This window comes from Urocampus carinirostris, chromosome 11 (assembly GCF_059441175.1).
Source record: "Urocampus carinirostris isolate Australia breed hairy pipefish chromosome 11, RoL_Ucar_1.0, whole genome shotgun sequence".
Lineage (NCBI taxonomy): Eukaryota > Metazoa > Chordata > Actinopteri > Syngnathiformes > Syngnathidae > Urocampus > Urocampus carinirostris.
The window spans coordinates 41,272,230-41,290,508 of record NC_142359.1 but is presented as its reverse complement, the minus strand read 5'-3'; the positions used below and the strand labels follow the sequence as shown (position 1 = coordinate 41,290,508).

At 37.3% G+C, this 18,279-nt stretch overlaps 1 protein-coding gene across 7 annotated transcripts in view; it reads right to left on the bottom strand.

The window, feature by feature from the left end:
• Positions 1–3,551: 3,551 nt before the first annotated feature.
• The window catches only part of rpap3 (RNA polymerase II associated protein 3), a 28,114-nt gene continuing 13,386 nt past the window's right edge, over positions 3,552–18,279 (bottom strand). For 6 of the 7 annotated variants that reach the window (XM_088348635.1, XM_088348636.1, XM_088348634.1 and 3 more), the window contains 4 exons: positions 17,605–17,782; positions 17,432–17,529; positions 4,305–4,405; positions 3,552–4,233 (listed from right to left, as the gene is read on the bottom strand). In XM_088348635.1, coding sequence (XP_088204761.1) covers positions 4,148–4,233; positions 4,305–4,405; positions 17,432–17,529; positions 17,605–17,782 — 463 coding nt within the window. In that variant the 3' untranslated portion in view covers positions 3,552–4,147. Of the gene's footprint in view, positions 4,234–4,304; positions 4,406–9,337; positions 10,600–17,431; positions 17,530–17,604; positions 17,783–18,279 lie in introns of those variants that run through there. The other variant, XM_088348629.1, reaches the window with a different exon arrangement.

The following is an 18,279-nucleotide window of genomic DNA, read 5'->3' as shown; positions in this document are numbered from 1 at the left end:
TTCATTCCACTTCGCTCCAACCTGACACCGAACATTAAGCTCACAGCACAACAAGCAGTGGGTAGTTCTGTCATGCAACCCTTCATCAGTAAAAAGGTCCGAGAGCAAACACTGGTTTATCCCATCTGCAAAATGTGCCGGAAAAAAAAAAAAAAAAAAAAAGAATTAATATGAAAATAAATCAGATCATCAGTAGATTATTCCATAATTGACGTGGAGTACATTTAGATCAAAGGGACAGTGCATAATATTTGTCCACTAGATATTGCTATTTTGTGCAATGCAAATGGAAATGAGTGCTTAAAAGAACAAGGAAGATTAGATAATAAAATTAAAGACTAAGAAAAAAGGAAGAAAAAAAGAAATAAGCAGAAAAAGAAAGAAAATGTAAGGAATAAAACAAGAAAACCAAAATAGAATAATAGAAAACAACTAAAAACAACTAAACAAAAAGCACAAAGATTTCTTGCACATAATATATATTGTGCCTCGCACATTGCCTTGCACAGCTTTTAGCCATGGTGAAAAACATGTCGGACATCCACTTCTCATTAAATTGACTCTGAGCAAAGGGCTCCAAGTTTCGCATAAAAGGCTATGAGTTATACATCTCATCTCATTAGCTGCACCGCTTATCCTCAGTAGGGTCGCAGGGGTGCTGGGGCCCAGCAATCATCGGGCAGTGGGCAGGGGACACCCTGAACTGGTTGCCACACAGGGACAGACAAATTCCTCGCTCATTCACACCTAGGGACAATTTGGACCGGCCAATCCACCTGAAAATGCATGTCTTTGGAATGTGGGAGGAAACCCACGCAAGCACGGGGAGAACATTCAGACTCCGCACAGGAAGTCCGGTAGCCAGATTTGAACCCACACAGGAGGTTCCCAAGACCTTAGAACTGTGCCGCACACGCGCTAACCACTGCGCTGCCCCTGAGTTTGATATACATTTCTAAAATAACATCATGTTATTACTATATTGTTATTATGTTATCACCAGGTTAATTATTAACATCTTATTTTTTCCACCCATTTGTCAGATACGAGGTTACAATGAATTCAAAGTCAACAACTTTGATAAATTAAAAAAAACGATGGAAAAAGACGACTGACGGGAAAAAGCTGGAACTTATCTTGGTCCCATCTCCTTGACAGTCCAAATATTCTTCACATTAATCTAATCATCTAATCAGATTATTAGAACAAGGTATTTCATGTTATATGAATCACATCTCATCATCATGCAAGAGAAATAATCACGAACACTATAAAAAAAAATCTGAAAATGTATTTTAATCACATCATGCATTTCAACATAATCACTCACAAAATTAGATTAAACAATTTCAATAAATTGATATATTTGTGTTTCAGGCAAGCGTTTTCATTATTTTTAAACTCTTCTGGTAAAATATATTCTATCAAATGCACTCAATGCCCATTTTAAGAATTCCATCTTGGTACCAGCAGTGTTCACTTTTCATAAGAGGCAGAAGATAGCAAGGAAGCAGGGTTAAATAGACTGGTGAGCTATTTTTAAATAAATCACCCAAGAGCATTAGAACACAAAACTAATACTTGCTAAACAAAAAAACGACAGGCACTTAAATGTACAAAACAAAGAATAAACAAAATAATACAAATATTAATTTAACTTTAAACTGGCGTCTGTGTTTACTGGTCTTCGGCAGACAACATCATGAGCGACAGCCTGACCTGCCAACACTTTTTCTTGGTGATTCCTTTCCACAAATACTGAGACATCATGGAATGTTGCCAAAATGTATGCAATTTGGGTTTGATGGAATGATGGCTGCATCATCTTCCTTTTCGTCTCTGAACTCCATCTGGGAGGTGCTATGTTTTCATCTGGTTTCGATGGCCAGAAAAAGTCTCTTTCTCCTCTTTTCTTCTTATTCACTTTTCTGTATGTCTTTTGAGGGGTCCATTGTGAATAATAGTTTTTCGTAGCGGTACCATACAGTAGACCGTTTACAGAGCGGGAAGGGGATACGAAGAGCATGCGAGGATTCTTGAATACGAACCGGATGCCTGGAATAGAGGTAAGATCGGGCCAAAAAAAAAGCACCCGAGCCCGACGCAGGCCCGAGGGGTATTAAACCCGACCCGGACCGAGCCCGACTAATTAACTGGATTTGCTGGCCCGGCCCGAAATTACATATTTTATTTATAAGGAGGGGTGATTTATGATAACAAATTAAACTCTGCCTTTTGTTACAACATCTAGGCCTAAGTTAAATAAAACTGTATAAACATTTACATCTTTTATATTTCTGTGTCTGCACTGCAGATGTTACATTAAGCGACAATCTGTCATTGATGGTTTTTTTTTTTGAGGTAGCGAAAACATTTAAGGGCGTCCGTCATTTTGACGACTTGATCATTGGGCCATAATCCACAGCAGCAGTAGTAGTACGTCCTTAAGATTTTAGCGCAGCACTTTCATTAAGCGGGTGTTGACGTGTTGTGCCCTTTTCCGACTCCTATGCAAATTCCCCCCCCCCTGATCGTATTCTATATAAAACGCTTATTAAAACAATAAAGCGAGCTAATTATAATAATTGGGAGATCCTAGTCTATATAACGCGTTTATTTAAACAATAAAGCGTGATTTTATTCTGCAAATTGCGTTTTTTAACGCGGATGAAAATGTCACCAACGTCAATGTACGCTTCCGACAAAAGCGATCGTATTCTATATAAAACGCTTATTAAAACAATAAAGCGAGCTAATTATAACAATTGGGAGATCCTAGTCTATATAACGCGTTTATTTAAACAATAAAGCGCGATCGTATTCTACAAATTGCGTTTTTTAAAGCGGATGAAAATGTCACCAACGTCAATGTACGCTTCCGACAAAAGCGATCGTATTCTATATAATACGCTTTAAAACAAAATAAAGCGAGCTAATTATAATAATTGGGAGATTCTAGTCTATATAACGCGTTTATTTAAACAATAAAGCGCGATCGTATTTTACAAAATGCGTTTGTTAATGCGGATGGAAAAGTCACCAACGTCACTGTACGCTATGATTTCCGCAATCACAACTAATTGTACACAAATATTTATTTGATTTACTATCTTCCTTGGTCTAGTATCCATACATAGTTTAAGTATATATTTTTAATGAACATATATTTATAATTATTAATTAATTAAAAAAAAAAAAAAAAAAAAAAAAAAAAAGCAGGACCGGACCCGACCCGACCCGACCGTATGACTGACATTTCAGGCCCGACCCGGCCCGAAATTGCCTCGGGTTCGGGTTCGGGCTCGGGCCATAAATCTTAGGTCTAGCCTGGAAGCAGTTAATGGCAGCGCGCACTGTACTGTATTTTTGACTTCATGTCCTAAAACGCCTTTGTCACAACAGGCAAAATTTTCCCTTTCATGTACTTTAAAACTGAAAACATTTTTATGTAGAGACATTCATAAGTAGGCGTACCACTGTGTAGATTTTTTTTTTGGTGAATTAATTTTTTTATCACAAGGTGGTGCTTAATAATACACACAGTCACTTCATCTTATTGTATTATTTATTTATTATATACTATATATTATATTATATATTATTTATTACCCCTGCTTTGAAGGAAGAATCAGGGCAGGAACACATATAGAATATTTTTAAGACTTCAGTTTATTTAATAAATGTCATTTTGTTTTCTACCAGAAGAGAAATTTTCCAAGCATGTATTTGCAGGGTTGGGTAGGGTTACTTTAACTGGATTACTTTCAATTACTTTTGGATTACTCCAATACCAAATATGGTAATAAAAGACAAAATAAACTAAATATGAATAAAATTATGACTCACAACACGTGGTAAGCTTTCTCTCCTGGCTTTGATCTCTTTGATCCCTGGCAAAACTAACATAAAATGCGACAGAAACAAAATGAAAATAAATCCAAACAGCTTGCCAACATCATTTTTGCCGTTCCATGTATTCCGTTACTCCCCAAGCCTGCACAAAATGTAGTAATTTTATTCATATTTAGTTTCTTTTGTCTTTTATTAGCATATTTGGTATCGGAGTAATCCAAGAGTAATTGAGAGTAATCCAGTTAAAGTAACCCGACTCAACCCTGTGTATTTGAACAGTATTTTATTGAACAAGTCATAGGCCGTACTTCTTCTGCAGGGCTGCAACAGATGATATGTCCAAATCCGATTTCCGGAGAAAGTCAAACACTTCTTTAAGCACTGGGGCGGAAAGTAAAATCAGGCTGAGGTGCCACTCAAGGGAAATAATTGAGTCAAACGCCGAATCTTACCGGTTTTCTCCGAGAAAGACATGAACATGACGGCTGTGTCAAAGCGTCTCACGCTCGAGAGACTTTGCAGGATGTCCGCGGTGATGGACTCAGCTTCATTCCTGTTCAAGGGGGGTTAAAGCACTATGAGAAGAGCTGTAAAAACTACAGTAATCTTTTATCTCCGGTTCTACATATTAAGGCCAGTTAACTTCAAGACTTTTTAAATGGCTTTTGAAATAAAATGTACGACCAAGACGACAAAAAACCCACAATTGAAACTAAACAAAAAAAACACCACGTAAATTAGTCAATTTAAAAAAAATAATGTTTGTTTTTGTTTCTATCTGAAAAACAATAGATAAAAAAGTGGCAGATAACTAGTAATTCCGTAGAACTCTTCTGCTAAATTCATGAAAGCATTTTTATCATGATGCATGAAAAATTACTTTCTAACCTAAATCTTTTTACTTCAAAAAATATATATATTCATCTTATTATGTGTTAACATTTTTAAGACATTTGAAAATTGGATTTGATATTTTAATGACAATTAGGGCCTTATTTTCAGAATAATGATTTCAATGCCTTTTAAGACTTTTCAAGGATCTGCGGGAACCCTGGTATTGCTGCAAGTTGGGGCTGTCAGAGCGCATTTTTGTCCGACCTGGAGGCTCGTTTTTGCTGTTCTGTACACCAAAAACAAAACTGCAATTATGCGGCCAAAATCAGTTATATCAAATCGCATATTGCTGCAAGTAGGGGGCAGCAAATCGCCCACAAGTCGTACACGGCGACGCTTTTGTTTTTCTTTTTACTGTATTTCTGCTTAAAATGAACTGCACTCGTGCGACGGCAATCTGTTATCCTCAATCCAAGCAGAAGGCATTATTGTCAGGAAGTGTGAAAAAGTTTGGGTGGCACCCGCTTTAATCGCAACTTGTTCCAATCCTTTCACCTTTTTGGGTGAACACTCCACACATTTTTGGAGTTAAGTGGCACCACACACACCAGCTTGAAGCTCAGGCTGCAGTTCCACTCCCCCAAAAAATGGGAGTGCAACTTTAAAATTGTAACGCTTCCGCTTTAAATGGGACTGAGCTTGCGCTCCATTGGGCTGTAACAGGAAAGACGGGAGAGAGGATACAAGCTAAGGAGCTTATTTCCCTCTCTAATAGTTACATAGTAACACCCGGAGTTGAAAGGTAATTTTTTTTACACATTTCTAGAGCATTGGAAAACTTTAGATTGTGTAATGTTTTTCGACCTAAAGAAACTTATTTAAAAGAAAAATAGATTTCAATTTGTAAAAATTTTTGGAAAAAGTGCCAGGGAGAGACGGAGACGCTCATTGCAACCCCTGCATTAACCACGATAAACGAAGCATGACAGTCACTTATTAAGAAATAGTCCGTTATCAACACAATTGCCTGCAACTTTTAATAGATTAATCATTTAGATGGCTTTTGATTTGAAATTCTCAGAATTATTATTAGATAACATGTGAAATGTGATGTTACAGGAAACTTCTAGGCTAGGGGTCTACAACTTGAGGGGCCGGTGGAAATGTTCTGAAAAAAAAAAAACATTGCTGGGTCATTGTGATTTTCTAGTAAAACGATTTTTTAATGGTTGACTGAGTGTATTTAACCCTATGTTTAATTAACAACTTAGTACTAACATAGTAAATACATAGTAATAACATAATGAGTTAATATTTTAGAAATTAAAAATAATTTCAGTTCATGGGCTTCATGGACAAAAATTGTATTCAAGTGTTGATAACCATTTTTGGGCAATTAATTCAGAGAGTAGAATGAGAATCTGTGTTAAAGAAATGTATGAATTCATCTTTTTATCAATTTATTTTAAATACAACTAACTAAATTCCAATTGATAGGTTTTATAAACCAAATGAGCAAAAATTGTGCAGTTTTTTGGCTGGCTATCTGGTTAACTTTAATAGCTTTGTAGCTAGCTATCGTCCTACTTTTTTAGCTAGCCATTTAGCTAGATCTTGACATTTTTTGAATGCAATTTAGCCAACATTTTTTTTTTATAACTTTTTATTTATCACACACATTTTGACTGGAGCCCATCCCAGCCATCTCCGGGCAGTGGGCAGGGGACACCCTGAACTGGTTGCCAGCCAATCGCAGGGCACACGGGGACAGACAAGTCACTCGCTCAGTCACACCTAGGGACAATTTGGACGAGCCAATTCACCTGAAATGCATGTCTTTGGAATGTGGGAGGAAACCGGAGTGCCCGGAAGAAACCCACGCAAGCACGGGAGAACATACAAACTCCACACAGTAGGGCCGGTAGCTGGATTTGAACCCACGCAGGAGGTTCCCACGACCTCAGAACTGTGCCGCACAGGCGCTAACCACTGCGCCGCCGTGGTTTTGAATATGATATTAATAATTTCTCAACTTTAGATGGCTGCTTACATATTTTCCCCCATTCATCATGTTTCTGGAGGTAATGCAAATATTTGTAAAAATCATTTCTTGGTAGGTCAAATTCTTGTTAGTTTTTCAAACGATTTCAATGCCAGTCCTTTGAACACTTGGGCAATCAACATCAATCCTTTTTGGGCCCATTTTTCAAATCCTACATCCATAACCCCAGGTTTAAAGTCTGGGTTTTTCGCTATTTTCGTAGCCCTATTCACAGATCTTGATATTTTTAATTTTTTTTTGTATTGTTGACCAAGTTTTAAAAGTTTCCTTAATCCATTCATTCTGGATTTTTAACTTCTTCCACATCATGACTGATATGTATGGTAACGATTCCACAGGCATATTTGGACAAGATCCTTGCTCCATGTCCACCCATATTGTATCTTTGTCTGTAGTAATCCACAAAATAAGAGCTTTAATTTGAGCTGCCCAATAATAATATTTAATATTGGGTAGGTTTAGGCCCCCTTTTTCTTTAGAAGCTAACAGGGTTTTGTATTTTATTCTAAGTTTCTTATTTTGCCACAGGAATTTTGTTATCAATTTATTTAACATTTTAAATGTGGATAGGAAGAGATTGACACAGAAATAATAGTCTTGGTAATATGTTCATTCTAATTGTTTGTACCATTCCGATAAGGCTTAAAGGCAAAATATCCCATCTTTCCAAATTCTTCCTTATTTCTTTCATCAACATTCCGTAATTTGCATCAAACAGCTGTGTGGAATGTGGTGTAAAAGTCACCCCCAAATATTTAAACCCTTTATTTGTCCATTTGAAATCAAATCTTTCAATCAACATCCTTTGGTCATTTTCCTGATATCATCATTGCTACTGATTTGCTCTCATTATTTAAATACCCAGCTACTTCTCCATATATTTTAATGTTCTCCAGCAGTGGTGGTATTGATAAAGAGGGCTCTTTCAGCATAACCAACAAGTCATCTGCAAACAGTGATATTTTATGTTCTTCTCCTCCTTCATCTAATATCCCCCTTATTCGCTCATTTTGTCTTATTGATTCCGCGAGTGGTTCTATGCTTACTGCAAACAAGAGTGGACTTAAACAGTCCCCTAGCAGCATCTTGGCCATAATGCAACCGGACTCCTCTTTTGATATCAAAGAAATGACCAGTGACCATTTACTCTAAAACGAGATTTAGGATTTTTATAGATTATTTTCACCCATTCTACAAATTTTTGAGGGAAGCCAAACGCTATAAGTGTTTGTAAAAAGCTCCATTTCACCCTATCGAAAGCTTTTCGGGCATCCAAGCTCAGCAACATCGAGGGTTGGGCTTCGGATTTTGTGCTCGAAATTATGTTTAAAATCCTCCTAATATTGTTTGCACCCTTTCTTCCCGGAATAAACCCTGTTTGTTCAGTTTTGATGAATTCCGCTATGAATTTCTGCATTCTTTTTGCCAGTATGCTTGTAAGAATTTTTAAATCGTTACACAGTAAACTAACTGGTCTATAGTTTTCACACAACATTGGATCTTTTCCTTCTTTATGCAGGACTGTTATGATGGCTTCTGGCCATGATTTGGGGGATTTCCTTTTGTTAGCGCATGGTTAAATACTTTATGCAGTACTGGTGTTAATTCTTCTTTACAGCTTTTGTAGAACACCCCTGGGAATCCATCCGTTCCTGGTGATTTATTTATTTTTAAGTTATTTATTGTATCTTGTATTTCCTGTTTTGTAATGGGGCGAATAATTTCTAATGTTGAATAGCTGCCATGAGGGTTTGAATAAAAAGTATATTCTTTAGTTTTGGGGGTTCTTCTCTCTCCAAGGATCTATCAATCCCAATTAGTTATGTTATTCAACATTCTCGACCTCTTTGTACTTGGTCCATGTACTGACGGATACTTGTCCACTTTGCCATTTTGTACAGTGTTAAAATCACCTCCTATAAGTAACATTCCCTTCGCACAATTGGTTATTACTTTGGCTAATAATTGAAAAAATGTCCCCCTTTCCTCAATTGGTGCATAGACATTCATTATTGATATTTCCCTACCGACCATTGACCCTATAATCATTATATATCGACCCAGATTGTCCTTCACTTCTTTTTCGACTTCAAACGCCACCCCTTTTCCAAGTAAAATAGCTACTCCCCCTTCTTTTACCATAAGAGGCGTAAAACACCTGGTTAACCCATTCTCTTTTCAACTTCTTATGTTCAATCTCTGTTAAATGCGTCTCTTGTAATAAGGCTTCTGAGCTTTGCAATGTTTTGAGTTGATTCAATATCTTCTTTCTCTTAATGGGGTGGTTTAGCCCATGTACATTATATGAAACAATATTTTGATTTCTCATGTTTTATATTGAGTCCCACTGATTTTTGAAGCATACAAAAAAATACATTAACGACTAACACCTCCATTGAAAAAAACAACAAATTAACAAACACACATAATACCCCACCAAAAACAAAACAAAAAAACAGAAACACATGTCTTCCAAGAGTCCAATAAAAGGATGCCATTCGTCTTAGAAATTCTGCATTTCACTTTAATGACTTCAGCACATATTTAAGCAATAAACAAACTAAAGGCTCTATGTCAATATATCATGCAAACAATTTCACTGGCACATTTTTAAGTGTCACTGCTTCATTGAATCAGTCACTTCTCAAAGTGAAACAAGGCACACCAGAGTCAATTGAACATGCGAGCCCAAAATATTTTTATTCGCTGAAAAGCAGATAATAAGGGACTGAGAAGTCATAAGCATGCGTGGGTTGATTCACTTTAGCAAAATTAATGATATCCACATGTTCTCCATGTTATACAAGCTACAACCTAAGCATTCATTGTTCTCCATTGTGCGTTGTTTTGATTTTTTTCAACTGTTCTTTCAAATGGGTCACACTGTGGCACTTGTATCCAGATAATGCCATCATCATTTTCCTAGTCATCAGGCAGCCAAGCACTTTGGTCGATAGACGACTGGCAGTGCCGATATAGCCGTTGTTTGAAATGGTACTTTGTCTCCTTCTCGCGGTGGAAAACCGTAGTTTCTGCGATGGCACCGTATCACCGTAGTGGGTTAAAGAAAACCGTACTCATTACGGCAAAACCGTAGTACTTGGCAGGTATGCTGTAGTCACCGAAGCGCACAATAATTGCTCGCGGTGGTGCCGTATTACCTTGAGGTTTGGCCACCGGTGAGCGGTGTGCCCTTTCAATACGAAAGTCCATGTGCGCCGTTGTCGGAATGTTCGACTTAACACAGTCTGTTATGCAGCCGATTGTATCGTTCCTCTCGGCACCCTTCCGGAATGCCATGTATTCTAATGTTGTTGCGTCTTGATCTTGACTCCAAATCCTCACACTTTGTTGCCAATTTGGCGTCTTGTTAGAGAAGGAAGGCTGTGCAATGCTCTAATCGTGCCGTTCGCTCCTCCGTGTTAGCATGTTGCTCCTCCATGCGTTTCACTTTTTGTTCCAGCAACACAGTCCTTTCAAACAGCTCTTTGATGCGTTTCTTAAGTCTTACCATGGAAGTCTTGTTCTCGCTGGCTGCTTCGGTATGTTCTGGCCTTAATTTACGGATCTCATCGAGAATGGCCGAGTTGCGTCCACCGCCGACCGGTGACGTCCCCTCTGCTCCCTCGTTCTTTTTCTCCTTTGCGCCATTTTCCTCAGCAAGTCTCCCCTTCTTGACCATGTTTTGTTGAAGTGTTTTTCTTTGATATGAGTTCCAAATTATACCCTTTATGTCTTTCTCCTAGTGGGTATTACATTAGTCTGTAGTGGTTTTGCCAGAGCTACTTTCTTGCTGCAGACTACCACATGGCGCCACCGGAAGACTCCATTGCTGAGAAGTAGCTTTATAGCTAGAAAAGTTAACAAGTAAAAATATATCTATAAAAAAGGGTAAAACGCCAACTAAATAGATGATAGGTTAAAAAAACAAGCTTATTAGCTAGCTAGAAAGAAGTTAAAAATATAGCTTGATAACTTGCAAAAAAGATCAAACGTTAGCTAGATATCACACAAATAAATGTAAAAAGCTAGCTATATAGCTTGCTAAATAGTTAAAAATGTAGGAACATAGCTAGCTTCAAAGCTAAAAAGGTAGCCAGATAGCTCGTTTTTGCTGATTCTCTATCAAACCCTTACATTTGACAGAAAATGAACATAAGAAGTTAAAAATAGAATGGGTTAACCAGGTGTTTTACGCCTCTTATGGTAAGAGAAGGGGAGTAGTAATTTTACTTGGGAAAAGTGTAGCATTTTCAGTTGAAAAAGAAGTGAAGGACAATCTGGGTCTATATACAATGATTATAGAGTCAATGGCCAGTATGGAAATATCAATAATGAATGTTTATGCACCAATTGAAGAAAAGGGGACATTTTTTCAATTATTAGCTAAACTAATAACCAATTGTGCGAAGGGAATGTTACTTATAGGGGGTGATTTTAATACTGTAAAAAATGGCAAAGTGGACAGGTACCCCATCAGTACATGGACCAAGTACAAAATAGGTCGAGAGTGTTAAATAACATAACTAACAAATTGGGACTGATAGATTCTTGGAAAGATGAGAACCCTCAAACTAAATAATATACTTTCTATTCAAACCCTCATGGCAGCTATTCAAGGATTAATTTCTTTTACATTTCAAGACAACATATGCATACAGTAGTGGAGTGTGGTATAGAAAATATTACTATACGTGACCATGCTCCAATTACTTTAATATTCATTTTGGACAATGAACCACATTTTAGGTTTTGGATGATGAATGTATCTCTCCTCTCAGATAAAAATGTAGAACAGGAAATAAAGCAGTGTATAAAGGAATATTTTCAAATCAATGACAACGGGGAGGTTTCTCCATCAATATTATGGGAGGGATGGAAAGCTGTAATAAGAGCAGGGATCAGAATGGAGATTTTCATTTTCAGCTGAAATAGCCCGGGTCCAGGGGCCGCAGGCCCCGGCCAGGTCCAGGGCGGAGCCCGGTGGGAATCTCAGGGGGGCAAAGCCCCTCTGAAGCCAACAGCATTTATCTTATTTGCTATGTGAAAATTGCACTAGAATGAATTAAATCCAACAAAACAGAAACCATGTATTTTTTTCAGTTTTAAGATGTTTAAAACAATTGGGGGATTACAATGTTACAACCATCACCATTGTTGTTGTGTTTTGATGATGAAGATGGACCTTGTATTTAGCTACTAATCAACAATATATATGAAAATATATACATTAATAACCATTCATCATCAATTTTAAAATAGAATGCACAAACTGAACATGCTTAAAGAAAATACATGTCATAAATTTTGTTTATCCTGTTCTAAATATTGTATAAACACGAAAGATAAAATCATTTCATAAATAAATAGATTTATAAATACCTCAGATTGGGATTTTCTGTCACACAGGGGAACCAGTGGTTGACTGCTGCTAGTATTTGAAGTGGAAGGATTTGGAACGGCCAATAATGTTGAACCGGTGGTGTTACTGTTAGTTTCACTGCCGATTTTAAATGCGGATCCGAGTGCATAATTTGATCGCCGGCAAGCTATTTTTGCTTTGTGCTTGTTCATTTTAGCATGATCGATCAGTGCCACACAACCTCGCGTACCATAATTGATCAGATCGACACAGTATAGACACTTTGCTTTCCCTGGAACATCACACTTTGCGATGAACTGGCTCAAAGTTTCTGTAACTTCCTCGATCTTTGCGCCGATTTTAACGTTTACTGTGACGGTCTTCTCCAGCCATGACCACTTAAATTTATTCTTGATTCCTTTATCAATCTCGGAGACAAAAGCCTCGTCTTCTTTTCTTAGTATTTTCATATTTACTTTTTCAAACACTCATTTCACCGTTTGAAAAGACCGGAAGGAGCGCCATGTTTGAGAAAGCCAATGCTCTGAACAAAAGCTCCGCTGATTGGTTATCAGCGAACCTATCGACCAATGGTAGGAGTCGATCTATTTGTTAGCTAAACCACGTTGTGTGTTATAGATCTAATGCGCTGCGCTTCTTTTTGCCGATTTTTCTCGCGATCTCTAACTGCTAACTTGGGGTGATGAAACAGTCACGTATCATACCTCACCCCCCCAAAATATTTTCTCATCGAATTTAGACGATTTACGGGAATGACCTTTGGGGTTCAAAAACAATTCTGATCCTGTAAGAGGGAAAATAATTGAAATATGTGCTCGACTGAAACAAGCCCGATTAAATAATCAAAAAGAATTGGAGGATAAGATTAAAGAACTAGAAGCAGAACATAAAAGAACGCCAAATAAATCCAGATTGCAGGTATTAAAAACAACCACAGGCAAATTAGATGAATTTTTGACAAATAAGGCAGAAGGGCTTTGCGTTTTGTGAATCAGAGATATTATGAAATTTACAAAACAGGAAATACAGGATACAATAAAAAACTTAAATATAAATAAATCAACAGGAACGGATGGATTCCCAGGGTGTTCTAAAAAAGCTTTAAGGAAGAATTAACACCAGTACTACATAAAGTATTTAACTATGCGCTAACAAAAGGAGATCCCCCCCAAATGGTGGTCGGAAGCCATCATAACAGTCCTGTATAAAGAAGGAAAAGATCCGATGCTGTGTGAAAGCAATAGACTAGTTAGTTTACTGTGTAATGATTTAAAAATTCTTCCAAGCAGAAAGGCGAAAAGAATGCAGAAATTCATAGCAGGATTAATTAAAACAGATCAAACGGGGTTTATTAACAAACACACATAATACCCCACCAAAAACAAAACAAAAAAACAGAAACACATGTCTTCCAAGAGTCCAATAAAAGGATGCCATTCGTCTTAGAAATTCTGCATTTCACTTTAATGACTTCAGCACATATTTAAGCAATAAACAAACTAAAGGCTCTATGTCAATATATCAGTGTGCAAACAATATTAGGAGGAAATAATACATAATTTCAGGCACAAAATATAAAGCCCAACCCTCAGTGTTACTGAGCCTGGATGCCCAAAAAGCTTTTAATAGGGTGAAATGGAGCTTTTTACATTAAACACTTAGAGCTTTTGGCTTCCCTTAAAAATTTGTAGAGTGGGAGAAAATAATCCATAAAAATCCTAAATCTCGGTTTAGAGTCAATGGTCACTGTTCAGACTTCTTTGATCTTAAAAGAGGAGTCCAGCAAAGGGACTATTGAAGTCCACTCTTGTTTGCAGTAAGCATAGAACCACTCGTGGAATCAATAAGACAAAATTAGCAAATAAGGAAAATATTAGATGAGGGATGAGAATAGCATAAAATATCCCTGTTTGCGGATGACTTGTTGGTAATGCTGAAAGAGCCCTCTTTATCAATACCACCACTGTTGGAGAACCTTAAAAAATATGGAGAAGTAGCTGGGTATTTAAATAATGAGAGCAAATCAGTAGCAATGATGATATCAGGAAAATTTACAACAGAGGTGATAGAAAGATTTGATTTCAAATGGTCAAATAAAGGGTTTAAATATTTGGGAGTTACGGTTGGAGCCAGTGACCTATGTATTAAGAATTTTGCCAGAAGAATTATTGACTGGTCAACATAAATATGTACTAAGCGTTATGCTTCTGGTAGCAAAGAAAATGATCGCAGTGTCCTGGCTGAAACAACAACCTCCTGACATAAAAAAATGGAGAGGAAAAATTAAGGCAAATGTACACTATGGAAAAAAATCACTGCAAGACTTCAACTGAAACTAGATCAATTCAAGAAAAGATGGAACCTTATCACACAATTTTTACTTGATGTCTAAACACCTCACCTTTTATTTTATTTATTGTATTAACATTTTTGTTGTTGTTTCTTTTGCTATTTATGGGTATGTCAATTGTATATATTTTTTGTTTGTGGTGCTGTAAGATGTATGAGCCAAAAAGTTATATAAAAAAAGCTACTTCAAGTTTCTATTTCAGAAATATATATCAAACTAGGTGCCCTTTGCGCCAATTAAAAACAAAAAGTAGCTTTCAGCTTTAAAGGGTTGGTCTACAGGTTTTGTACACCTTTGTCATGGTGAAATTCAAGCACTTTTCAAGCACTTTCAAGGCCAATCTTTCAATTTTTCCAGTACCTCCAAAGGAGGAAATCCAGCACCAATCAAAATAATGTGTTTTTTGTTGTTGTTGACTTTGATGACTAAAATAAAGTTGCTATTTTGCTGCTACCACATCCTTTGTGTTATTTTAAGCTGTTCATATCCATGATCTCCGATCTTTTTGCATCAATGGGCTGCTAAAAAAGTGACATGAATTCTGCCATTCTGCTTCAACAATACAGGCGCAGCTTGGCTACATCACACTTGTTTACAACACGGAAAGTGCTTTATAGGTGTTGGGTGATAAGGAATTCAATCTGGACGACAAAAAAGTCAGAGAATAATGTATGTATAAAATCCGGGATTTCCCAGGCTATGTATTGAACATTATTTTAGCAATACATAGCCTGGGATGTTTCAATTACATCCAAAACTTCATGTTATCAGAATAAGGAAAAGACAGAAAAAAGGAAAACAGGAATAAAAACAAAAGAAGCAGGGGAGCAAAAAAGGAATCTGTAGAAAAATAAAAAAGGAAAGAAAATAAATGAACTAAAAAGAAAAGGACAAAAATGAAACTGAAAAAAAATGCAATTTTCTCTCTTTTCACATCTTTTTCTCTTTTCATTTTTACTTTTTTCATTTTTCCTTTTGAGTTTTACTTTTAGTGTATTTTTTTAAATTACTCTCTTCTTTTTCGGTCCTTTTTTTCTTCTATTTTGTATTTCTTTTTTCTTTTCTTTTTTCTGTACTTATTTTTCTTCTTTTCAAAAGTAACAAGGTATGTTTTGGTAACTTTGAGTCTCCGAATTTTATCTTTTTCTATTAAGCTTTTAGCACCTTTTTGGTGGCACGACTGACTACAGTTACATTTTGTGGGCAAATAACACAAACGTTTATATTAAGGTGGGGGCATCAAATTATCATCCTGGGGGCTGCAATTGGCCCCTGGAAGGTAAGAAAATAAGGAAAGCGAGAATGAAAAGCAAAGTTGGGGAAAAGTAGGTAAAGAAAAAGAAAAACGAGAAGAAAAAAAATAAATTAAACAGAAATAAGGCCAAAAAATGCAATTTTCCCTCTTTTCCTTTCATCATAGATCAAAGTCGCGCCGCACCTTTCCAGCAGCTCCGCGTTACTTCGCACTTTTTGTAAATTTATTGTTTTAAGTGTCTGCTTCTATCTTCGGTGTTTTCGTCCCATTTGAAAACTACACTTTGGATTACTTTCGATCCTATCGTTATGGGTTTTAATGCACAAAAATGTGTTTATTCGAGGAATCAACTCCTTGCCCTGAAAAATTATTGTGCCGGCGTGATGAGGGGGCCCTATCGTGGATGGAGAGCTGGAGCTAGCTAAGTGGATAGTGGCGTTATAAGTCTTCGGTACCGTCCGTAATCATGGTAAATGTGAACTGTCTACCAAATAAGACCGACGAACTAGCTGTGCTGGTGAAAACCTCAAAGCGCACAGGGAGTGCAGAGCTGTGTTTTACGGAAACGTGGCTCAGGTCTAGCATCCCGGAAGCTAACGTGTAGCTACCCGGAGCAATCCGGCCTCAGCGCTGTTAGACAAAGCCTGTGGGAAGCGGAGAGGAGGTGGACTAGCTAACACGAGGTGGTGTATTCCTGGGCACAAAGATTTACATCTGCTGTAGGGACGTCGAACTTTTGGACTAGCGCGACGTCATCCACTTCGCTGTGTCTAAACTAGAACAAAGCACCCCGAGGGCATCATGTTAATCTATTAATAAACAACAAAGGAGACAGCTGTAAGTGTGAATTTCCCTACGGGGATGAATAAAGTATCTATCAATTTTTCCTTTTTATCTTTTCCTTTTGTTTTGAGTTGTTTGTGTTGTTTTTTTTTTTTTCTCTTATCTTTTTCTTTCTTTCCCTATTTTAAATTATATTTCTCTCGTTTTCAAAGGTAGTAAGGTGTGTTTTGGCTACCTTGAGTCTCTGTATTCTGATTGGATCAATTTCTTCTATTGTGCTTTTAGCACTCATTTTCGGTGTCACGACGGAATACAGCGGCATCTGGTGGGCAAATATTAAACACTGTCCCTTCAACTTTCATATTAAGATGGGGGGCCTCAAACTATCATCCTGGAGGCCACAGTTGGCCCCTGGGCTGTGAGTTTGAGACCTTCTCTAAATAATACACAATATCCCTTAAAGACACCACCAACGCAGAAAGAAAATTGCAATTTTCATGAAAAATGGTGGACTGCTACCCTCTGCTTGATGTGTAGCTTATCAAAAAAAATTTATCAAATGTATGAATAAAAAGATTTGCAGTCTGAATTAAATATGTCCAGTTGCATTATCTCCAGAAACATGATGAATGGGGGAAAATGTGTAAGGAGCCAAATAAAGTTAAGAATTATTAATATCATACTCAAAAGGACTATTAACCAAGGGGGTTATGGCAAAATTGTATAAAGCTCTGTGAATGGATCTCAGCAATGATGAGATGGTGGTTAAGGAAAAATGGTAACAAGAAGCTAATGTAGTGATAAAAGACGACGAATGGGAGAAAACTTTGAAAGAGGGACACAAAATAACTAGCAGCCCGACATGGACATTTGCAAGTAAAATGATGCAAGTTTGTGCAAAAAGGTACTCACTGAATGTAGAAATCCCTTAGAGTCTGCAGGATCTGACTGAGAATGTGAGGTTCAAGGGAATTCTGGAAAATGTGTGCGTACGCCTCTGGCTTGATTTGCTAAGAAAAAGAAAAACACACCCCAAGCATTTGTAAATGTTGGCTTTGAGTTGTGTTCTGTAGACTCAATCTCACCTTAAGATATCTGTAAACCAATTCTGGCTGCTTTCCAATCGTGCGCAGGTCTGCCTCTAACTGGAAACTTTTGCAGGGGGGAGGCGGAAGATTAATGGAGGGGGCTTTGTGTGATAGTTCAGTCGGAGGGACGTTGTCCTTCAGATGTTCGTGTGTGGCTTGCACGCTCACAGAAGTTCTGTCGTGGCGAAACATGGAAATTCGTGTTTTTTAGGTCATCAGGTCTTAATGATTAAATGAATTCACCCCTTACTATTCCTGCTAAATTCGCCTATAATCCCAATCCAAGACATACACAAAGTAAATTAAATCCTGTTCTAGGACCAATTGGAGAATATGGACAGTTGTTTGTCTCTTTGGAAAGGTAACACTGATGTTTTGTCCCAAACTAAAATAATCACTGCAAATTATACTAAAAATGAGTAATGTGAGTCGGAACACACAGAAATAGAAGGGTTTTTTTCTTGCCTGAATTTCTCATTTGCAATTAAATGCCTGCAGGTGAGTGTCACATGGGCATCTTGGCTGGAAAACAGGTGAGATAATCGAGTTTTAAATGTTTGATTTCTCATCTTAGAGTCAACAAATGATTGTGCACACTCGGACGTAAAATTTGTGCGTAGAAATGGATCACTAATTGCATTGCGCATGTTTGTTTTTAGCTCTTATTTGTAT